The sequence below is a fragment of the Entelurus aequoreus genome, linkage group LG12 (assembly GCF_033978785.1).
Source record: "Entelurus aequoreus isolate RoL-2023_Sb linkage group LG12, RoL_Eaeq_v1.1, whole genome shotgun sequence".
In the NCBI taxonomy this organism is placed as follows: Eukaryota; Metazoa; Chordata; class Actinopteri; order Syngnathiformes; family Syngnathidae; genus Entelurus; species Entelurus aequoreus.
Window position 1 is genome coordinate 12,862,193 of NC_084742.1, and position 24,433 is coordinate 12,886,625.

At 40.5% G+C, this 24,433-nt stretch overlaps 3 protein-coding genes across 11 annotated transcripts in view; 2 read left to right on the forward strand and 1 right to left on the reverse strand.

Moving 5' to 3' along the window:
• Positions 1-16,512, forward strand: part of kdm7aa (lysine (K)-specific demethylase 7Aa) — a 33,718-nt gene extending 17,206 nt beyond the window's left edge. For 2 of the 3 annotated variants that reach the window (XM_062064754.1, XM_062064752.1), the window contains exons 4-17: positions 387-562; positions 1,715-1,856; positions 1,930-2,116; positions 2,198-2,360; positions 2,873-2,960; positions 4,660-4,766; positions 4,894-5,072; positions 5,145-5,429; positions 8,714-8,841; positions 8,914-9,056; positions 9,129-9,226; positions 9,293-9,423; positions 9,751-10,091; positions 14,849-16,512. In XM_062064754.1, coding sequence (XP_061920738.1) covers positions 387-562; positions 1,715-1,856; positions 1,930-2,116; positions 2,198-2,360; positions 2,873-2,960; positions 4,660-4,766; positions 4,894-5,072; positions 5,145-5,429; positions 8,714-8,841; positions 8,914-9,056; positions 9,129-9,226; positions 9,293-9,423; positions 9,751-10,091; positions 14,849-14,937 — 2,257 coding nt within the window. In that variant the 3' untranslated portion in view covers positions 14,938-16,512. The remainder of the gene's footprint in view (positions 1-386; positions 563-1,714; positions 1,857-1,929; positions 2,117-2,197; positions 2,361-2,872; positions 2,961-4,659; positions 4,767-4,893; positions 5,073-5,144; positions 5,430-8,713; positions 8,842-8,913; positions 9,057-9,128; positions 9,227-9,292; positions 9,424-9,750; positions 10,092-14,848) is intronic. The other variant, XM_062064753.1, reaches the window with a different exon arrangement.
• A 69-nt stretch (positions 16,513-16,581) lies between these two features.
• ndufb2 (NADH:ubiquinone oxidoreductase subunit B2) lies at positions 16,582-19,003 on the reverse strand. 2 transcript variants are annotated; one of them, XM_062064762.1, is made up of 4 exons: positions 18,787-19,003; positions 18,525-18,669; positions 18,281-18,395; positions 16,582-16,645 (listed from the first exon to the last, which is right to left on the reverse strand). In XM_062064762.1, the coding sequence occupies exons 1-3, from the start codon at positions 18,870-18,872 to the stop codon at positions 18,321-18,323; spliced, it is 306 nt and encodes a 101-aa protein (XP_061920746.1). In that variant the 5' UTR covers positions 18,873-19,003; the 3' UTR covers positions 16,582-16,645; positions 18,281-18,320. The 2 variants fall into 2 exon arrangements, with proteins under 2 accessions (XP_061920746.1, XP_061920745.1); XM_062064761.1 differs by having other exon boundaries at positions 18,320-18,395; positions 18,787-19,001.
• Positions 19,004-20,689: 1,686 nt separating this feature from the next.
• Positions 20,690-24,433, forward strand: part of kmt2e (lysine (K)-specific methyltransferase 2E) — a 55,921-nt gene continuing 52,177 nt past the window's right edge. For 4 of the 6 annotated variants that reach the window (XM_062064756.1, XM_062064758.1, XM_062064755.1 and 1 more), the window contains exon 1: positions 23,701-24,057. The gene's annotated coding sequence lies outside the window, so the exon portion shown is untranslated. Of the gene's footprint in view, positions 20,798-21,169; positions 21,437-23,700; positions 24,058-24,433 lie in introns of those variants that run through there. The other 2 variants (XM_062064757.1, XM_062064760.1) reach the window with 2 other exon arrangements.

The window sequence follows — 24,433 nt, forward strand, 5'->3', positions numbered from 1 at the left end:
TCCTCACACACTAATTGCCCAACACTGTGGTGCGAGCGCAATGATGTTACATTTTCGATGGGAAAATGCATTTTTATACAATATGATTTGCCTGAGCGGCTAGGAGACACCGAGAGTAACAAGCGGTAGAAAATTCATTACTATGGACAGATTTTTAAAAAAATATATATATATAACGTTTTTTTAAATTTTTAAATGTTTTTACTCGGGACTTCCCACGGGCCGGATTTTGGACGCTGGTGGGCCGTAGTTTGGGGACCCGTGTCTTAGATCTTAAGTGTAAAGTATGCTGACACGCGGTACGATTGGCCCAGTGTGACTACAACCTCAAAAAGTGCTTGAGTTGAACCTTTTTAAAAAAATCTGAATCACTGCCTCTGACCCAGCTATAACATTTTTAGCGGTGAAGAGATTCTGATGAGAATGAAGGGCGAGCAGGTGACCCCCAAGTACCTGGAGCGCCACGGCTTCAACTATCCCATCATGGTCACGGAGATGGAGGGCCTGGGACTCAAGCTGCCGCCCCAGGCGTTCAATGTCAGAGACGTGGAGCAGTACGTGGGTAAGGAACGCTTCCAAAAGCTTAATGCACCACCAAATGTTGTGTCAAATGACCAGAGGCGCTCCAGTGTTTGTCCCGATTGGCTATGATTCTAGAAAAAACACTTAACAGCAGCCAGCTAAGTGGCCATCTGCGTGTCAATAAGAGTACATTTCCAAGCTGGTGGGGGCTCTAAATTGACGCCTTAGTCATCAGGCCTTAGCTGATAAGACACTCTGCTAGGCTTTCTCTGCCCTCTTTTTGACCACAGCGCGCCACCACTTCCCGGCTCCTGTTACAAGCCCATTTACCAAGTCTGTCGCTGTTTTGATCATTAAGTTCAGATTACAAACACTCCCCTTTCCCACCTTCTAAACACAAACACCCTTCAGCTATTGAAGACTAAGCCAAGCACAGGTGTTGTGAGCAGCCACTCGGTGTCAGATTACATTTCTTAGAACACTACTGCCCCATGTCTGGCTAATGTGCTAGCAGAAGTGTCGCCAACCCAAAAAAGACAAATCTTCAACCATGCATTTGTTGTTGAGCGTTCTTGAAAGTGATGTCTCTGAAGACATCACTTTCAAGAACCCTTGTTTGGTTTGTATTGGAGAGATTTTGGCATCAAGACCTCAAGTGCCTGCAAGACGTGTAGCGAGGCGTTTGTTTTAACTGCCGGTCCAGCTGTCGTCTGTCATCAGATGCTGGCCAGCATGGGTGTGTACGAATGTGTGTGCATGTTTGTGTGTGTTGCAGAACCTAAAGGGGGGCAATAAAAGGTGTGTTTGGGGAAAAGCCTGCAGAAAGAAAGAGCACGGCTGTCCTACTCTTGTAACTTCAGATGTCACAGATATTTCCAAGTTCTTTATTTTAACAATTATTGTGGTGCCTCACAATGCCCCCTCAACACACACACACATCTGTATTTTCTTCCACGCTGTTAAGCACCTCCACCCAAGCCTCCTTTGGGACCCTCTGAACACACTTGATAGTCAAGTCTTCCCTCCCCCACAGACCGCCATTTCGGTGCCCCCTTAGGGCTCAGTGTCTAAAACCAACACCCCAGTGACCCCGACACCCCCTCAGCACTCCGTTACCACTGTAGACCTCTCACATGTACTTCTGCAACAGGAAGTAAATGATTGGTGGTGTAATGCCTCACGTTCGATTCAGGTGGGGACAAAGTGATTGATGTGATTGACGTGGCGCGGCAGGCCGACAGCAAGATGAAGCTCAGCCAGTTTGTCAAGTATTTCACCAACCCCCACCGGCCCAAAGTCCTCAACCTCATCAGCCTGGAGTTCTCGGACACCAAGTGAGCCCCCTCAGCATCCCCTCTTTTTGTGATCTCTTGGAAAAGGGTTGGTAACATGGTCATCTCCGCTTAGGATGTCAGAGCTGGTGGTGGTTCCTGATGTGGCCCAGAAGATGTCCTGGGTGGAGAACTACTGGCCGGACGACTCCTTCTTCCCTAAGCCTTTTGTCCAAAAGTACTGCCTCATGGGCGTTAAGGACAGTTACACGGATTTCCACATCGATTTTGGTGGCACATCCGTCTGGTACCACGTTCTCTGGGTAAGTGAGAATAAAGTATTGGTTTGTTGCAGGAAATTAAAATGGAAAACATGTAGTTGAACATCTTCACACGCTCTACAGGGTGAGAAGATCTTCTACTTGATCAAGCCTACGCCGGCCAACCTTGCACTATATGAGGCATGGAGTTCCTCGCCCAATCAGAGCGAAGTGTTCTTTGGGGACAAAGTGGACAAGTGTTACAAGTGTGTCGTGCCCCAGGGGACCACTCTGCTCATCCCCACAGGTATGTTGCGTACACTCCTGCATCGTTACACACTGTGTGGGTCCAACAATGACTAATTTTTTGCTCACATAGCACCGTCATGCTAAAGTGCTAACTGTCGATGAGCTCTAAGCTTCATTCCAGCCTGTCAACTCCTGGATGTCCTCCTCCATTGCTCTTTCAGGCGTCAGGGGGGACTTTGTCCCAAGTAAGCTGAGAGGGTGTGGAGAGGTTGGAATTAGGTGGGCGGGGGGGTCAGAGAGCTCAGCGATCGGCCAAGCAGTATTTATCAGGCCCGTCTATCACAGACTCCACATCCCCCGCTAGAATCTGCTTTCTCTCACTTTGAGTTGTTAAAAAACAGTGTTTATCCTGATGTTGGTTTTGGGAGTGATAATTGTTGTACTGGACCTAATCTAGAGTGGAATTTGTTTGGATAAGATAACTTTGCATCGTCATTCTTGTGGTCAACTTTTTGCTGTACAAAATGTCACTGGTGGCGTGAAATGTCAATGCTGTGGTGCCCTCTGCAGGCTGGATCCATGGCGTTCTCACCTCTCAAGATTGCATGGCATTTGGGGGAAATTTCCTGCACAATCTCAACATCAGCATGCAACTCAGGTACACACATTTATATTTAAACCAGCGGCTCAGGTCTGGTGAGTCCCCCTTCAGGTGCAGCAGAGAACTGTCTGTTGTCACCATATGACTTTTCCCTGCAGTTTGATTAGCAATTGTGATGATGTCACACGATTATCACATTAAAGACATTTGGCTGCTGAAAGTAATGGTGTATAAATACTTTCTCGAAACCTCAAAGACTTCATTATATTGACGACAGGCTAAGAAATAGAAGCGGGCATACGCAATTCACCCCAGTCTGGGTTCCGCTCTGTACAGTAATCGGTCGTTTATCGCGTCTAATCGCGGTAAATTAATTTTTTCGTAGTAGAAATGATTTAATCAGTCGCATATCGCGTCTAATTGTGGTAAATACATTTTTGCGTATTAGAAATTGTTAGGAATTGAATATTTTCAAAGAAGAGCGTACAAAAACAGTTTACGACATTCTGCAGCACTGTGGACATGAAATACCACTCACATTGTCACCTTTACACTCTTTTTATCCGTTTAATCCTAAATAGAAACGCTGCATAAGGCTTAGCCAATAAATGGCTACGATACTGAACAGTGCGCTCTGATTGGTTTAAATTCATCTAGTGGCCAATACTACTGTAGTATTTATAGTGTTAGTTATTTTCAGCATTTTTATGCGTAAAATGTTTTATTTATACCGAGAATATGTAGAAATTTGCTGGGGGGATAATCAGCAATAAATAAAAGCATCAAACTTTAAAGCACATTTTTCTGCCAAAACTTGATGGAAGATGGCAAGTTGAGCATTGAGTGTCCCACTACGTTGTTGCTACTGTTGTTGCTACTGTTGTTGCTACTGTTGTCGTTGCAGACTCCCAAATGTGTTATTGATGGGCAGGCATCAAAGATCAAGTGCATCAACACTTTTACTCTCCGCTTAACACGACTTAACATCAGCATGGAAACGGAAGTTCCCCTTAACCCGGAAACGGAAGTTCTGTTTGCTGAATATACAGTATCTGCTGTGATCACCACAACATCTTAATAAAAAATAAGACAAATGCTGTACTTTAATAAATATAAGATGTAAAAAATACCAAATTTAGGCCAGATATACATAAAATGTTCAGTCAAAAAATAGTGACAGTGTGAGGCTACAACATTTGATTACAATGTTACGAGGGATGACTGATAACGATTAATCGGCAAATACACACATTCAGGGTTTTTTGTTTTGTTTTTTTGTTTTTTTTGTTTTTTTTTATGAAAACAGTTGTATAATTGGGATCATGGAGAAAATGTGTCAAACACTGATCGGCGGACAAATATCTGTTCATCATTACTTTCTGCCTCAACTGATGTCTCATCACTTACATATTGATTATTGGAATTTTTATTCTTTAACCTTTAAGGAACCTTTTAAATTGGGTGAACATTCAAGTGCCAATGGACATGCTCATGAAAGGGTTGAAATAAGTACTTCAAATATTTTTTAAACTTCTTATCTAACTTAAGATAGTTTTTTTTAATTATTTTTAAATATCTTTATCATCGGAACCCCTGTTTGTATGCAATATTTTCCAAAAATGTAGCTGTGGAATATTTGAGGTTAAGTTCTTACAGCCTTCAATAGCAGAATAATTCATAACACTATTTATATTTTAAAATGAAAAACACTCAAACTCCTAGGGTTGAATACTAAGAGTACATTTGTTGCTTGCAGGTGTTACGAAATGGAGCGTCGTCTGAAAACGCCAGACCTCTTTAAGTTCCCGTACTTTGAGGCCATCTCTTGGTATGTGGCCAAGAACCTCTTGGAAACTCTGAAAGGTAAAGAAAAGGTTCAATATGACGACATTAAAATTAGAATAACTATATGCATTTCTCCTTTTCAAGAAAATAGAATTACATTTCTACTCACTTGTCCTGATTGTGAATTTGTCATGTCCCCCATCAGAGCTCCGAGAAGACACATGTCCACCGCCAACGTATCTGATGGAGGGAGTGAAGGCTTTAATCTTTGCACTGAAGACCTGGTTGAAAAGAGAGGTGACGCAGCCCAACAGCGAGGTCCCAGACAACATCAGGCCCAACCATCTCATTAAAGAGCTAACCAAGGAAATACGCCATCTGGAGGTGAGCTTGCATAACCTTTGAATGCAACGCAGGCGATGTTTTCCTCTAAAAAAGTATGTCTTGCTTCTTCAGGAAGAACCGAGCAATGGTAGTGGCTGCAACAATAGCAGCAGTAGTGCTGTTGCCAAGCCTGTCAAATCTCAGGGAAGTGTCCCCGGAGGTCCCACCGGGTCCAATGCATGCTCCTCCACTCGTGCCACGCTAGACCGTCTATGCCAGGCTCGACAGGCGAGGCGTGCCGCCAGGCGTTTAAAGGTGCAGCAGCGGCACGCTCCCAAAGCGCCGTCCAACCTGGACATACTGGAGCAACACACCAGGGAAGTGCTGAGGAGACTGGAGGTGGGACCGCTGGAGGAGGTGAGCAACATGAAGCACAAAACACAATAATTAATGCTGACTCGTCATCAGGGATGGCCTAAGGTTAATTTTCCAAAGAGAAAATTATAATTTGGCTTGATATTAAGCCTTCTTACTGTCTATTTTGCTGCAGTGCCTAAAATCAACTCTAACCAATATTAGGTGGGGTGACTGGCAACAACATGCAAAGTTTGGATTAGTGATGGGTCAAACAATACTAAAGTATCGCTGCTTTGTAAAAAACACAAGAAGTGATACTGTGTACCTCGATGTGTGTGTCATTTTAAGAAAAAAAACGTGACTGATACAGCGACTTCGTCATTTGACTGAGAAGCGCCAAACTGTGTTAATCAGGAAGTGACAGCTTCTACTAAAAGTCAAGGAGTGGCGTGCCGGTTTTTGTCACAATCCTCAATCTACCGGTACATTAAATTTAAGGAGCCATGTGTAGTAATGTGGCCAGAAATGGTACTGCAATCACGGTCAAAATTCTGTAGTGCCTCCCACTCTTCATGACTGAGGTTGCCAGATACGCAGCTGAATCCGAATCCTACTCCAAGGAACTTCATATGGCAATCGACGAGTTCTAAGCTGTAGGTTTCTCTTTTTTATGCTTATTGCAAGATGGTTTACTAAGTAATTATGCAACATTTTACTGATGTCGATTAGCCAAATGTATTTGTAAAGTTACCCAGCAATAATTTAGTCGGGAGTTGGGACAGATTGTTGGCATTACCCTGCTATAATGTCTAGTTTGACCGCACGGACCACCATCAAAATATATTATACCTCCCACCGCCAAAAACATGCACCTGGGTATAGGTTGATTGGCAACACTAAATTGGCCCTAGTGTGTGAATGTGAGTGTGAATGTTGTCTGTCCATCTGTGTTGGCCCTGTGATGAGGTGGCGACTTGTCCAGGGTGTACCCCGCCTTCCGCCCGAATGCAGCTGAGATAGGCTCCAGCACCCCCCGTGACCCCTCATTTTCTCAACGTATCAGCATATTGAGAACGAAATAGGCACTGACACTACCCATATCCACATAGGTTTTATTTATCGAAAATATACTTTTCCCTGTCAGTTAGATGACACATCGACATACGGGCTAACAGGCATATATTTCCCCCGTTAGCCTATACAGTATGTCGATGTGTCATTGACCGGGCTAGCATGCTAAGCATTCGTTGCAGGAACATACTAGCTTTGTTAGACAAGGTCATAGACTGTATTGGACAATATAGTTTAAATACGAAATGTCCATTTACATTTATTACAAGTAATAAGAAAACGTAAATGCCTTATTTACCTTGGAAATTTGCAAATTTGGCGTCGGATGAAAAAATCTCTTTGCCTTCAATCGTCTCCATCTTTCAAAGGCATCCCCGATACAATTCCTCGTTGTGTTCCTGGCTTTGTCATTAATAAATTGAGAATCGTAACAAAGCATTTTAGATTTACTAAGGTCTGACATGTTTAGTAACTTTACCAGTGCCAGTAGCTAGACAAAGGTGACTGGCAACCTGGATGTGACACACTCACAGATTTTCTAATTGGTTAAAGGGTAGAGGGCGGGACATTGAAATAAAAACAATAACAAGATTTCGGGGCTGTAAATCTAATTTTGAAATGAGCATATCTCGGCTGAACTACCGGTATCAGTTATTGAGGTATTTAAAAAGAACATTATTTATTAATGTCTTTTGACATATCAGGGCCATTTAATGGTGATTTGACATGACCTTTCTACATGATTCCCGGGCGCGGCACCGCTGCTGCCCACTGCTCCCCAAGGGGATGGGACAAATGTAGAGGACAAATTTCACCACATCTTGTGTGTGTGTGACAATCATTGGTACTTTAATCTTTAATCTTAATATGGCACCGTTAAGTTCCAATTCCACTTTCGATTCAGTTCCTTAACTTATCAATTTGTTGTTGATTCTTATTTGGGGAAAAAAAGTGGATTAGCCTCAATTTACTTTAGTTTAGATGTAACATGACATTAGAAAGCCTACAGTGAGGTCACATACGTAGCGTAGAAGAAAAAAAGGTACTTTTTAAAAACTACATTTAATAAATATTATTCTGTAGAATTTCACAAAATAAATCATGTGGAAATTACACAACAATATAACATTTAGTAACATGGGATATTAACTTATTACATCCAAAGATATGTCAAGCCTTTATTGGTTATAATTTTGATGATTGTGGCTTACAGTTTATGAAAACCTTGAATTGAAAATCTCAGAAAATGTGGGGTTTCAGTGTAAGCAAGGTCATCAAAATGATAATAAAGGCTTGACATATCTCTCTGCATGTAGTGAGTTAATATCACCTACTAGTGTCACATTTAAAGTTAGTTGCTGACATGAATGGACTTGTACACGATATTCAAATTTTTTGAGTTTCACCTGTATAAATATGACGAGAAAATCTGGTTGGACTAAAATGTTCCACTTTTCTCTGAATTGAACATTCACCTACTAAAAATTACTGTAGCAAATAGACCACAAACTTAGCCGCTGCCCGGTGACATATATCTAGCGGCAGACGTGAACTGGGGCTGCCCGCGTCAAAGCCAGTCAAAATCTGTCTCTCGTCATGCTCATCTAAATGAGAAGGCATTCATTTTAATTGAAGAAATAATAGTGCTAACATGATCGGCGGTGAGTTAATACCTGCTGTATTCAGATGACATGCTTGCATTACTGCTGCTGGGATTAGATAGGTGTTCAAAAACGTGACTTTCATTTATAATTATTGCTTGCTGTGTGTTCAAATGTTTCAGCATATTGCTCGCATGTTCTCTTCATGAAATAGCATCCTTATAATCATTACAAATAGCGCTACTGCAGTCTTTTCTTGTAAAATGTTAGTGTTTGTTTCGACCAGGCATCGCCATCTTGAGATCTGACATCAATATGCAGTAATCACATTGCGTAATGACTTCATCCCCACTTGGAAGCATTGATAAGAGCATCGCTTGACAAAATGGCAAGCGATTCCAAGGAATTTATACACTGGGAACCGGTTCTTATTTTTCTGTTTACTATTTGGCTCATTGACAAAAGTTGCATGTCTCATATTACTTTACATTAAAAACAAGACTTTTTTTACCCCCACTAGATGGAAGATGACCATTATGAAACACAGTATCAGTGCAGTGCCACACATCACTAGTTTGGATAGTTCCTTTTAACTTTGATCCAAATTGATGGAACAACAAACGTAAACATGCCCAACTCCAGTTTTTGGACTGACCGACTGCCTCTCCACAGGATCTGGCGTTCTGTGCCAAGGTTCACGGGAAGCTCAACAAAGTGTCGACGGCCTCAGCAGCCGCCGCCGCCGAGTCTTTGGAAGAGAACCACCTTCGACTCACGCTGGTCAACGGCAGGATCATCAAGTAAGCACGAAACGGAAATACGCGTACCCAACATTACCGGGGAACATGACTAATGCTGCGTCGCTTGTGCAGGGTCATGAGGCGGCCTGGCACTAGCCCGGTGAAGACAGAGGCTGACAGACAAGCCACTGGTCAGGCGAAAACCACAGACAAGTCTGAGAGGATGCAGGTCCATCGAGGGCAGCACGGCGAGGCCCACAAGGCAAATCTCTTCTGTGAGTTTCGTACTTTCCTCTCAAAGTGTGACATCACCATCTTCATCTCATTTTCTGCTCTGTGTGGTCCAGTGGGTCTGCAGAGGGTGAAGACTGAACTCAGGGAAGAGACGTCAGGACATTCAGACTCTACGTCAGATATGGATTCGGACAGCGATGCTCCGACGCGGGTATGTTTATTCGGAATTAGAAGAATATCCGCTGCCCTTTTATTGTTAACTTAAAATGTATTGTAGCGCAAAGTGTCCCCGTTGTCATCATCCTCTGATGAGGATTCCGAGAGTTCCCAGGAGGAAGAGGCGGCGCGGCAGAAAGCTTCAGGACACACCATCGAGCTGGACCAATCTCACCACAAACCACTCAAACGGTAAGCAGGAATGATGGTGGAAGATGACCGTATAAGGGCGTCACAGGTGGTAAAAAAACAAATAGACGGGATAGGGACGGCATGGCTCGGTTGGTAGAGCGGCTGTGCCTGGTTCGATCCCCGGCTTCTGCCATCATAGTCACGTCCTTTCTGTCCTTGACCCATCACCCTTGCTCCTGATGGGTCGTGGTTAGGGCCTTGCATGGCAGCTATGAATGTGTGTGTGAATGTGAAAATAGTCAAAGCGCTTTGAGTACATTGAAGGTAGAAAAGTGTTACACAAGTATAACCCAATTAACATTTACCAAATGTGTGTCTTGTCCGCAGAGAACGTCCTACCTCACCCAGCACAGAAGAAGCCATTCAGGGGATGTTGTCCATGGCCGGCCTGCTCTGCTCCACCAAGTCGGAGAAGGAGGCTGCCTCCCAGGAGCCCTGGTGGTCTGTCCCCAGCCAGGAGGGGCAGCAGAGGGGGCCGGCACACCAGCACCAGGGGGACGCCAGCCCTATGGACAGCCAAGGCAACAGCAGCGAGGCCTGGGACAATCATGGGCTCCCCAGCCCCGAGCCCGACTACCAATACTGTGACCCCTCCATGTCGCCCCCTCTGCACCCTTCCAAGAGAAACGCCCCCAACCCTCCGCCCATCAGCAATCAAGCCACTAAAGGTCTGCACTTTCATTATTGGTATCACCTCCACCAGGGAGATTGTATAATCCACTGGTCGCCAATCTTTTCTTGCTAGTTCATGTTCACTTTCGCCCAAATGGTCCTTTTTGGAATTTTTTTTTTTTAGCAGCCCGAGTGAGAAAGTTCATTAACATAGTTTAAAAAGGTCCAAAAAGATCCCAAAAGGTCCAAGTAAAAAACCAAAGCAAGAAATAATGAAAATACAAGTAATACATTCCAGACACTCAAAAATATGAACACAAAACACTTTTTTATAGCGAATAATTACATTATATAAGCACCACCATGTGTTAAATCGTACTAAAACCAAGACAGTGTATAGAAACAGAGGTACTTCCTAATAGGAAATATATTTACCATATTTTTTGGACCAGATTATGAGGCGCACTGCCAACGAGCGAGTCTTGTCAGGTCTATTTTCATACAAAAGGCGCACTGTACTAGAATGCACATAAAGGAGTCATATTGTGATTTTTTTTCTACATTTAAAACACTTCCTTGTGGTGGACATAACATGTAATGGTGGTTCTTCGGTCAAAATGTTGCATAGACTGTTTTACTTCAAACCGCTTTCTGACTCTTCAGGAAGCGCCGTTTTGTGGGCGGCTCTAATTTATGTGGCTCCACTCGGACAGCGTCTTTTCCTCAGCAGTATTGTTGTACGGGTAGTTTTTAGTGCTTCCATAAGGAGTCTACTGACAGATATAAGTTAGAACTGTACACTACTTTATATTAGAAATGACAACAGCGGGGGATGAATGCTCCACAACAAGAGGATAGAGAAAAAGGAGCTATTAACTGTGGCATAGACTACAACGGCGGACACACGCACATTTTTAAGACTTATTCAGATCCCAAATACACAACAGCAGGTACCATTAGGTAAGAAAAGTTGGCTTTGCATAATATTGTAAAACAAAACGCCAGATAATGTCTCCTAATTGGTGCCATTTTGGGGTCACACCATAAAAAAACTTGTATGTTGAAGCACAGTACATCTGACTACGGTAGCCGTAATGCTCCAACAATCCATCAAGCGGTGCGGCGTCGTAGTTTACCAAAGTCATACTAAAACATTTTGACTGATTTTTGAGCGCTGTGTAATGTTCTATATTGTGAATGAAACATCAAAGTTTTTGTGTTACTTGCTTACCAGCATCATTTATTGAACAAGCGTCAACTTGCAGCCCACACATCTCTTATGTGTGACTGCCATCTACTGGTCACACTTATCATTACACTATATACCAAATAAAATTGCTTTGAGGTCGTTAAGCACCACCAGATTTAATACGTACATCAGGCGCACCAAGTTGTGAGGCACACTGTCGATTTTTGAGAAAATAAAAGGATTTTAAGTGCGCCGTAGAGTCCGGAAAATACTGTACTAAATTACTGTATTAAATTCACAAATGTTATTTTCCAAAAAAGATTTGTTACCTCTACCAGAGGTTACGTAATCTTTTGCGTTAGTTTGTTTGTCAATAATTAAAACAAAAAATGAAAAAGTTGTAGCCGTTTATGTAACTTTCAGGAAATGTCTGAAATGGGATAAGTGATTAGATCTTCGGCTTAATCTGAATATTTTCTACTTAATTATCTTGCGTGCGTTTGAGTCTCTGTGTCTTCTAGCGGCGCGCAAGGACAAAGACAGTGGAGACAGACAAGATTGTTCATTCTGTTTTTCATTCCACTAAAGTTATGGGCGGAGTTTCATCAAACTGAAAGAAATATCCGAAATGCAATAATTTGTGTATCGTTCGTTTATTCATTTTTCAATATAAAACCAAACATAAAAAACTAAGTACCTTTTTTTAAATTTTATATATATATATATATATATATATAAAATTTAAAAAAAGGTACTTAGTTTTATATATATATATATATATATATATATATATATATATATATATATATATATATATATATATATATATATATATATATATATATATATATATATATATATATATATATATATATATATATATATAAAACTAAGTACCTTTTTTTAAATTTTATATATATATATATATATATATATATATATATATATATATATATATATATATATATATATATATATATATATATATATATATATATATATATATATATATATATATATATATATATATATATATATATATATATATATATATATATATATATATATATATATCTATCTGTTTCCAGACCTAAAATGCACAGTTGGAAAACAGACAATGGGCATATAAACGTATATTTTGCGAATCCATTTGAGAAACCAAGTTTCCCCGGAAGTAGTTTGAAGTAAACTTGGGTTTGCAAGTTAAAAAAAAAGGCAGAGAAGAAAGAAGGAGAGAAGGAGTCTAAATCTTTAAGTCCACTTGCCAAACATTGAACATGATGTAGAAGCGGTACAAAGATAGCTGTGATACTGTGCAAAACAAGACTTTATGTTGCAAATAAATAGGGTTTTTTTTGCGGCCCAATTTAGAGTTTTTAGTATTTTTTCCCCAGATATTTATCCACATTCGTCTCTGCTACCTCAGTGATTCTAAATTCACTAATTATATTTTGTGACTACAAAGGTCGGCATTAGCTACCTGCTGACATCTAGTGGCAGATTATTTAACTGCACTCAAAGACACAAGCCGTCAACATAGACTGACTGACAAGCATACACCTGTAGTGTTTGCAGACCCACACTTGTGGACCGCTTGGTTTTTTGCTACAGTGCCACCTATTTTCTAAACTAGTGGATATAGATACAGAAGATGGATGGTGGTAGGCATGTGGGTATCGAACCTGAATCACGTTGTTCGATGAATCTTATAAAAACATTTGTCAACTGTATTTTACAGATTAAAGAACGTTTGACTATAATACGTTTATAATTGCGGTAGTCTTGTATGCACGTCAAATATAGTATTTATTGTAATATTCAGGCCAAGATAGCTCAGCCTTTTTTGAAAGCTTGCTTGGCCGGCACATTTAGTTTTTAAGTTAATCTTAATACTGTGTGTATTAAATTAAACAGAAATAAAATTCTGTGTACCCTGTCAAAAAACCATAATGGGTCTGATTGTGCAGTCTCGGGTCTGCAGACACATACTATTGGACTTAATTGTGAAATCTGACTGTTATTTTATTTTTTCTCTAGGCAAAATTCCTATGGCTCACGTTAGTATCTGTCACAGCACACAAGTGCGCCGCGGTACCCTCAAGTTGAAAGAATAAAAGCAAAATGGTCTACTCCGCCATTAAGATATAGCAGTGATGGGCAAGCTACTTGGAAAATGTAGTCAGCTAACTCCATTTTTAAATGAAGATAAATCAATGAAAGGGAACATATATTAGTGCCAGGACTGGAGTCCCATGTAACTTTTATACCAGTGTGTATATAAGCAGCATTGACACTTTCCCATTGCCTTCCTCCTCCCTGAGTGGCTTGCACACACAGCTGTGCACTGTCAAGTTAGTCAGAACAAAACAAAGTTCTTAAAATGTCAATTAAATAAAAGTACCGGTCAATAGCCTATTAAAGCACCCTGGAAGAAACATAGTTATTACAAGACCCTCGCCTTACGTGGTTTCTGCTAAGCCCGCCTCTTTTATGAACGCTATCCTGATGTAACTAATCAAGTTATCCAGTTTAGTATTTATACTATATCTTCAATGCTTGGCAGTTTAAAATTAAGACAAACCAGAACTGTAACTTGGTTTAGACCAGTGGTTCTTAACCCTCTGGGCCAAACTCTTCCACTTCAGAGGGGCACGGGGCCAACTCATATGTTAACATTGAATTAATAATCTAACTCTTGATTTTAATGGTACACAATAATTATATTGAAGGTACTTAAGAGTTTACAACCTTGTCAAATGATATGAAAGCATGTGTTAATACCAAATATTATTTATTCAACACATAAAGCTTAGGCTTAGATCAGGCTGATTAGAAAGATAAATACTAATCAAATGTACTGCATAGGAAGGGACTCTTGAATAAGTGACAAATATAAATGTCAATACAATTATATTGTGCTAAAAATAAAAAATAAATGATTGTTTCTAAGCTGTCAATAAAATTAAAGTGCAAGTGAAAATACAGCTTCACCACTTTAATCATAGTTTTGCACTTAAACGTCTCAATGACTTTAGCTCCACACTTCTTCGGTTTGTTTGAGATAGTCATTACTGCCACAAGTGGTGGAAAAGTGTATTACAACTGAGTACCGCTGCGGCCCATACAGACCACAGCTGAGAAACAGGTAATTTTGGCAGCCCAACAATTGTTAAGAAACAATGGTTTAGACCCATCAGTCGTCCTGTCTTCTACGTTTGTTGACCTGCAGCCCAAATCCACATAAAACTACTTCCTGGTGAACTTGGTGTCTCAAACAGATGTGCAGAAAATAAGTTAATATGCCCATTTTCTGTTTTGTCCATTTTCCAACTGTACACAAAATTGAAAATACTAAGAACTATTAACTGTTTTTGTTTAAAAAATTTGATTTTTTTTATTTTGGTTTTATGTTGAAAAATAATGCATTGATTGATAAGGTGAAAAAGTGATGACATTTTGGGGCTGAATTCAGGCCTATTTTATTACTGGTAGATCGCACTTGGCAGATGTCTGCGCTCTCCGAGTGCTTTTCTAGTTTTTATTGCGTCTGAATGTTTTTTCTTGGGGTGTTTGAGAACCCCCTGGTGTAATTTCATCATGTGCCTTTTGTTTCTTTGTTTTCAGGCAAGCGTCCTAAAAAAGGCATGGCCACCGCCAAGCAGAGACTGGGCAAGATTTTAAAACTCAACAGACACAATCGGGTTTTTGTCTGAACGCTCCAAAAAACAATAAGGCGCTAATTCCTCTATTTTTCATTTTATTTTTTAATTTCTCCCACCGACGGAAGCTCAACATGTTGCCTGTGCATGCTTGGGAGACAGGGTAATGGATTCCACGTAAGCACATGCAAGCAAGACTTCACGACAAGCACACCAGGAACAAGAAGGGTGGAGGAAGACCTTCTTCACCAGGGAGCACCAGACGCTCCTGTGGGCATTAGGGAGAGTGGAGGTTTACCCAACCAGATCCAGACTCCTTTTAAAACTGAGTCACATCCGTCATGCTTTTATTTTCTGCCGCTTGCCTGGCGACTATCTTTGAGGGTGGTGTCGCCGCCACAGGGACTTCAAGGAGGTGGAACGGAAATTTCAAAATGGTGCTCATTATTTTTACTTTAACCCCCCTCGCCCCCTCTCCAAAAAGACTCGATTACACCAGCAATAATGAACACCCATTCTCTTTTTCCTCACTATTCTTTTTTTGTACACTTTAGTGCAACATTGCTGCCCCCTGTTGGTTTGACATAGGAATCATGAGTCAGTGGGGGTGGGGGGGCTACAACTCATAGATTTTAATTTATTTGTTTTTTCTGTGATTTTTTTGTTTTTTGTAATGTTATTTTTATGGAACCTGATGTATTTATTAATGAAGAGATACAATTTTATTATATTTTAGACCCCAAGCCTGAGCTACTCTGAGGTTTCTCCTTTCCCAAGGGGTTTCTTTGCTTTTGTTTTCTGTAAATGTGAAAAGTGTTTGCGTTGGTGTGCTGGTCATCTGTCATGTAGCAAAATCTTTTTTCTTCTCTTTAGCCGGTGGTTTGGTGCAGCGTGCGACTAGAACGGGTCTTTTTTTCCTTATTTAACAACACAGACAAGCGTCAGCTTCCTCAATGCGCACCTGAGCTTGTTCCACTTAGTATTCTGAGCCAATGTGGTCGATGCATCCCGAGGTCGCAAAGGAACTTCAGTGATGAGGTTCTTGTTTTGTTTAGTGCTGCTGTGTGTTTTGCAGTTGTTCACTCTCAGGGAATGATGCCATGAACAGAACCTTTGATAAAGCACCAGCCACATCGTGAACGCAGAAAGAACGCTCTCCATTTTTTTTACATCAACTTCCTGGTTCTATTCGATCACACTTCCTGCTCAGTGTTAATGAGACATCCTAGAGATGATCCAACTTGACTAGCGATGCCAAGTAGCTTTAAGACCACGCGCTCTTTCTCTGTAAGCTTTGCTCAGGTTTAAGTGCACGTAACCTGCAAGTGACTTTCTTGTCCTCCATTTGGAGTCCTTTTCCTAACACTTTTAAACCCCTTTGCATGTCGACTTGTTTTAAAACAAACACACAAAACGCGAGCCGGCCCGCAGGCGGGGTTTGTTCCATCCTTTGCCACCTTTTTTGCTAAGCAGCTCTCTTTTTGGCATTTTGTGTTTACGTGTGGGTTCACAATTTTTTGATTAATTTGGCAAAAGAGATACAAACACTGGCAAACTGAGACACTGTTAATGCATTTTGTTTCTGCATTTCAAAAATTGCGTGTAAATAAAAGAAAGAAAAAAGGCTCATTATTGATGACATACATCGCTTTTGATTTGAATGTGTTCAACACTTCAATTGGCAAAAACAAAATCGTATGCATTTAGAAGATATTTTATTTGTAAATGTACAACCATGACCTGTAGGTTCAATCCAGATGATCTACAAAGAAAACACAATTACTTTAGTCAACTTGTCCACCACAGGGACATAGAAAATGAAACACAGGTAAAGTTATTTCCCAAAACCCCAACTTCCAAACCAAATGGGTCCGACTTTTTAAGTAGGTATGTGTGTAAAATCTTAAAAATATATTTACATGAAACCAGTATCAGGCAGGTCTTGTAAAAACGATTTCAGTAATTGTAATGTAATAATGTGATAAATATTAAATATGGAATTAAAAGCAGTGAAAATCGTAAATTCCGGACGATAAGCCACTACTTATCTCCTACGCTTTGAACCCTGCGGCTTATGAAAATGTATGAATAGTTTTGATTAAACAAGCAGACACCCCGAAAAGGTGTGTTATCGCTTGTGCTATGGCACCATATTTTGGACAAGTTCACACTAACTGCAGGTGCAGCAGGGTGAACGTCTAGTATTTCCTTCCAAATAGTCCTTTGAACCGGAAGTAGAAGTGCCGTTCTGTCTTCAAGTCATCCAAAGCGTTTCTACTCGCGTGGATTCTTCATTTAAGTTGTACAATATAACAAACATTTCCTACTTACTAAACTGTCCCATGTGTGATGTCTGTAGTTATACTTGCCATCGTAATCAAGCGAACGTTGTTACAATTAGCTTATATGTTGACCCGTTTACAAGTGTCTGTTAGTATTAACTCACAATTTTGTTTCAGTTTCACAAATTACTTAGTGAATTCACCAAAACATCACCGTGGAGTTTTTAAGTCTGTTTGATTGGAGAGCTACCTTCCGCAGCTAGTGGGTCCATGAAAATGACTTCTGTTTTGTTTGATCAGCCATTTTACTGCCGTGTTTCAAACACCATTTAGAAACAAGATATGTAACTAAACATGAACAAAATATTACTGCGTAAATTAACTAATTTCACAACGTTGTGGCTAATAAATAGAAAAAATACATTTTCAGTGGGTGCGCTCTATAGTCCGGAAAATATGGTAATTTGTGGTCAACTTCTTCAATACAAAGTCACTGGGGCTCAATATTTGAAGTGTGACCATTTGTTAAAAATGTCATAACTTTCTTAATATTTACCCCATCTTAGAATGGCTGGCCTTATTTAAAAGCTCCTTCATTTTTAATTGATTAAATTCATGAAATAAGCGTTGGAAGTGACGGACAATTTGCGTAAACATCGCTGCTCGGACTTAGAGTCACAAAAAAAAATCACGAGGTAATCGGTGGTTCCCAAAAATATTATTAGTTTAAAAGGTATTTGGCAGACTCACAGATAAATGTATAATTTATGTTATAGGAATTCCAGTGAGCATTTTACTCATTGTAGCTTTTGTCGAGTGTAAACGTGTCAGATTTTGTCAGAGCTTTGTGGCAAGACTACTCGTCAAATCCAAAAATTGCAATATTGTTGATAAACTAGGATGTGTGTTCTACGTTGTAAGTGTTGATGTTTAGTGGTGAGGACGACAACGCGAAAGCGGTTGATCTCTGAAAAGAGCGGTCCGGTCGCAACTCACGATGGCGCGATGTGAGTGACCACTTTAGAGATCCAGCCTGCTTCAAATACACACATACCTACTTTAAAATGTGGTGGAAACCACACAGATTACCAGGAATTATTCTGGGTAAAACATCCTTGGAAAGGGGCCATTTGGGGAATCGGTGCAGCATTCACCTTATTCCTCGTCATCTGCTGGGATTCCTAGCTCCTCGTCAGTCCAAGCAGACGCATCGGGCCATGGAAAGTGACCCTTCAAAGGCAATAATGGCACATTAATCTCTACTACTTGCTATGCTTTGCTGCGATGCATTTACAACACTCTACTCGCCTGGCAGCAAATGAACCGCGACAAAACCGCTAAAGTATTTTATGGACTCACCATCACTGCATCGGGGTCGTGCCAACAGTGCCACAGGATCCAGAACCACATCGCACCGCCTATTAGCTCCGCCTCAAACGTCTGTTTCTTGGTGATCTGAGGATGTTGTCTGTATTGCGGCTCGATGTGCGGCCCGCCGCTGGCCCTGGAACGACCAGGAAACATAATTATTTTCTACAGACATATTTATTTAGTTTATTGACGTGTTAGCGAGATAGCAAACACAATTAGCTTAAACGCTAGCCGACGTGCTATCGCTTACTTTCTGGTCATTATTCTTTGTGGGCCGCGTCGAAGGAGCTGGGTGCTCCCCCGAAAGACCCCCAGTATCCTTCCAAAAGAAGACATGGTGGTTGACTTGTCGAAAAATGACTTCTTTTTTTTAAAACATCTAGGTTATAAATTGGACGATACGACTGAGCTACCCCGTAAGTCACCTTCTCCCCCGGTCAACAGAGTGCTCCAACATCGACACCTCTGATTGGACAAGGAGGACGACTATGGTTGTAACCGGGCGCTGATTGGCTACATAATAATATCCTTCTTTCAACACAGCGCCACCTAGCAGTACTTGACATGTGACAATACAGTATTCTGCACTGTTACACAATAATTATGCACAATATCTAAACGTTTTACTCATGTATTCATTATTAGTGGTGTTGTTTTTTCCCCTTTTATATTAAGGCTTATAGTAAATCTGTATTTTGCATATTACTGTAATATATTATATGAGGTGCGTTTTCTCTATTGTTCCTGCAATAACAACGGTTTTTATTGAACAACTGAACACACAAACAGTTCATAATGAAAATATACAGACAAATTAAGGCACTTCCAAAATATTACTTTAATTAAAAAAATAAGGTTGAGCAATCAACATCTTCATACAAACAAAACATGTTAAATAAAACAAGGAGAGCGACAATACAAATAGATTAAACATAGGAACTTCATTTTAAAAAATAAAATTATATATATATATCCATCCATCCATCCATTTCTACCGCTTATTCCTTTCGGGGTCGCTGGAGCCTATCTCAGCTACAATCGGGCGGAAGGCGGGGTACACCCTGGACAAGTCGCCATCTCATCGCAGGGCCAACACAGATAGACAGACAACATTCACACTCACATTCACACACTAGGGCCAATTTCTTTGGATATATATGTGTATACATATATATATATATATAATAACCTAAATTCCTCCAATAAATATTATAATTTAAGGGCGTTTCTACTTTTTATCATCTTCCAAGATTTTATTCCTAACTTGAAATCATTAAATCAATGTGAGAATTTCGGTTTCACTTTTGTGAATGAAAAAAAAAAAAACATTAGTTTGCAACATAATAATATTAATCATTTCTGGACTATCTTTAATAAATATGCCAAATGTAATCTATTCTACACTAAATGGGAACATGTCTATACCCTAGTCTTTCAGTCAATCTCCCAAAAATAAATGTACAGTATCACGTTCCAAAAATAGATGATTCACATCTTATAGCATTACAGATACAACAGTTGTCCACCATGTTATTTTTTTGTTTAAAACAATTCATTAGTAGGATATATGCCATTGATACTTTTGAATTGTATTTCTTTAACTTTATGAATTGGATATGTAATAAATATTGTCCTTATTTTCCCTATTATTAACTACTTTTGTAAAGTCTTCTACAATATATTTAGTATGTATGAATTGTGCCTGTAATATATTACTTTACTATCACCACCCCCTCATATGTTATCATCACAAACCACATAACACATCTTATTAAGGTTACAGCAATAAAGAGGTTCTTGGTATGTGATCAATCATCTTGAAAGGGGAAATGTCAATAGTTGTTCCAGTAATATCCACTAGATGGCGTCATGGGGGCAAGTATAGCTTGTAAGACACTTTCTGCTATGCCCAGTTTTGCTGTATAACCGAGTACAGTATATATACTTTCTTTATAATAATAATGCCCGTGTTCTTTATGCAGCACAATAAATGATTTAAATGTACACTCAGTCATAGCATAAACGGGAATAGTTGGCAAGTGAACTCGTATATATCGTTCAAAACGCAAGAAAATTGCTCAAATGTGAACAAACGTTGGTGAGTCCTGCAAGAAAAACGCCGGAAGTAACACAAAGTCGTGACCGCGCACGCTCGCGCCCCCTCCCAGCACTCAAACAAGACGTGGGCGCCATCTTGTTTCTATCGTCGACGGGAGAATTGACATCGAAAGAAAGGGGAAATATCCTTTAAAGACAGGCACGTATGTGTAATCCACTACAAGTTGACAGGGGCGTCGAGTCTTCATCCGAAAAATTAAATAGAAGCTAGTTTGTTGAGCTGCGACATTAATGGCTAATGGCTGCTCTCCGGCTGCGCCCCTCTCCCCTCACAGCTCTGAGCCCGCCCACTGAATGCTAGCCGGGTGATGTCACCAGAACAGCTTCACAATTAAAATGTGCTTTCACTTTGATTTGTGTTGAATGTCTGTCATTAGTACGCCATAATCGTTAACTTAAAGGCGGGTCGTGTCGTCTTCACACCAAAACATAAACCCCCCAAAAAACCGCGGTTTATTTTCAAAGTGCTGTCCTCTCTGGTCAAATAAAGATGTCTCGATGTGTCCTCCTTGCAGGTGATGCCGAGTGGAAGGAAATACCCGACTTTTGAGGCGCTCCTCGGCCAACTTTGTGCAAAAGGGTTGCATGCAAAGGCAGCTTGCTTACTTGCTGCTGCAAGCTCGACGCACAAAAACCCGATGCGTCGTTGGAGCGCCAGTGCGCGTGCGCCAGAAGCTGCGCCTTATGGTGGGGGGAAGGAGGACTGCATGGACAAGATGAGGACATCCTCCCCGAACAGATGATGTCAAAGGGAATTCTACACATGCTGCACTGAAAGGCAGGTTTGTTGCAGAATAATACACACGGTGTGTACGACACATCTAAAATTGTTCACCAAGCAGCTCAGATTGCAGCCAGTTTAGTTCAAATATCAAGTAGTATCATAGCAATTTAGCATAATGTTGACCATTCACACAGTGTCACACAGTGGACGTGTGTCTTCAATTTATACACATGTGTGTTCAATATTTTAATGGTAGGTACTATATTTCAAGCAACATTTTTTACTCAACAGCTGAGTTGTCCTCATGCTTTGGATTTGTTAATACTGCTCTTCATCTCGACCCCATGATGCCTATTTAAAACATCCTTATTATGACACTTGGTACACTGGATCAATCCACCATAAAAACAAAAACAACGGTAACATGCTGCAAAACAACTGCATGAGAGAAACGCTCTGAGTTTAAATAGATTTTTTCTTTATGTCCTTGGACAGTTGGACGTGTAATTACAGTATTACTAAACAACATTGATTGATTGATTGAAACTTTTATTAGTAGATTGCACAGTGCAGTACATATTCCGTACAATTGACCACTAAATGGTAACACCCAAATAAGTTTTTCAACTTGTTTAAGTCGGGGTCCACTTAAATTGATTCATGATACAGATATATCAATCAATCAATCAATGTTTATTTATATAGCCCTAAATCACAAGTGTCTCAAAATTAGAAATAAAAGTTAGCATGCTACTGTTAGCATGCTAACGTTTGCATGATAACAGCATGTGTCACAAACTAAGTTATAAGACTCTAAGGCAGGGGTGCCCAAATGTTTTCCACTGAGGGCCACACATTTACAAAACAAAAGATGCAGGGGCCCTTTTGGTATTTTTCACCTTAAAAACGATTACAGTATATAGATTTTTTTCAAGAACTACAAAATGCAAGTTTGATAGAAAATCCCTGTGAATGTTGAAAGGCCAAAGCCGAGCTGAAATGCTATAAGTTGGCACGCTGGCCTTATGGCATCAAGTAACATAAAAATGAACAAAATGAGCTAAAAAAGCTTTTATGCTAACAATAGCATGCTTACAGTAAGCTATAGTAAAATACCAAAATATATGACACTAAGGTGTACACCTGCTAGATTAGCTAAAAAAAATCTAACATGGTAATGTTAGGATTTTAAACTGTTAACTGTAACATGAGTCAAGTACCACAATATATTACTCTGAAGTTTGTACCTGAAAAAAATGTTTTTTAATGATAGCATACTAATGTTAGCATGCATTAAGTACCAAAATAGCAAAAAAGCTAGCATGCTAATATTAGAATGCTAACAATTGTGCTGCGGGCCGTTCAAAAATTAGCTACAGGCCGCAAATGGCCACTGGGCCGTGCTTTGGACACCCCTTCTTTGAGGTGTACGGGTGCGAAAATTAACTAAAAAAAGTGTAAAATTTGCTAAAAAAAAGTTAGCATGCTAGCAGTTGACTAACAACATCCGGTTCTCCAGACTGAGTGAAGTGCTAACCTTTAGGCCACCATATTGCCCTTGAAAGGGCTGTTTGCAACCTAAAAGGGGCTAACTTTCCAATCTGTGTTAGGTATTATAGACTATCCTACCCTCATACTGCTTTTATATATACAGTATGTATAGCTGTATGATGATTGTGATTTTGGCAAGCCAATGTTGTAGTGAAGTGAATTATATTTATGTAGCACTTTTTCTCTAGTGACTCAAAGCGCTTGACATAGTGAAACCCAATATATAAGTTACATTTAAACCAGTGTGGGTAAAGCGTCTTGCTCAAGGACACAACGGCAGTGACTACGATAGCGGAAGCGGGGATTGAACCTGGAACCCTCAAGTTGCTGGCACGGCCACTCTACCAACTGAACAAAACCACCCCATTACATTACAGGATGTGGACAGGATGAGCCTGCCGAGCAATTTGTATTTAATATAACTGGTAATTGTGAACAATATAGGCTTATATGTTCTGTTAAACCACACATGGTAACATAAGCAACTAATATTTTTGTTTAAAACTGTTTTGACTTTGAGCAAACAGCTCCTTTATGTGACATTCATTGGTTTGAAAAACATGATCGGTTTAACTTTACACAAAAATTCAGGACCCAACCGGTTTAATTCATGTCAAATGGACAAAACAGTAATGGCAGCCGAGTACAGGAAACACGCTCGTGACCGCGCATCGGGCACGGCGCCCCTGTGAAACGGACCGTGAAGCCCCGCAGCTTCTGGAGGCGGCGCCCCCGTGTAACTGATGGGAAGGGAGGGGGGAACGCGGGGGGAGGCGGAGTCTCGGCAGTCCTGGCAGGGCCGCCATTTTTGCAAAGGGAAAAGAGACTGCTTTTGAGGGGATCTAATTTCTAAAAGTCGCTCTTGATCGGCGTATAGTTTTTTTTCCCTCAACGGTTCCCCTCTCGATCCCGGCGCCAACCCTGTGCAGCACTGGAGGCGGGGGTTTTGGACTTGGGGAAGAGGACTATCTCCGAGGAGCGGGCAAATGTAAACGTTTTAGAAGAGCTTCGCTAGTGATCCGCAGTGTGTGGACACAAGTATTGTTTTGGTTGTGGAAGCTGTGCGGAGAGCGGCGAGGGTCTCTCCCTGGACCCTTATTCGCTACCACTGGACGTGGGCATTAAACGGTAGGTAGAGCGCGCTATTTTTGTTATCACAGGGCTAGCATAAACCCGGAGCTGGAAGGCTATTGCTGGCTTTACTTTAGCTGGCACATCATGCTGATGCTCGCTAGTTGTATCAGCTGAGTGTTAGCTTACACGCAAGCACCACACAACACTCATTTTTTCTGGGTCTTTTTGGTGGTAATTGCTTCCTTTTAATTCACATTATGAATACTTGTTTGGGGGGTGGGTATGTAAGTGACGTAAGCTTCTAATGTGTCAAGTTGGCTGAGCAAACGAGCGCTAGTTAGCACATGCTATTAGCTTGAAACAAACGTAATGGCAAAACATTAAACGTCATTCAAAGCTATAGCGTTGTTATAATGTACTTGCGTGCATT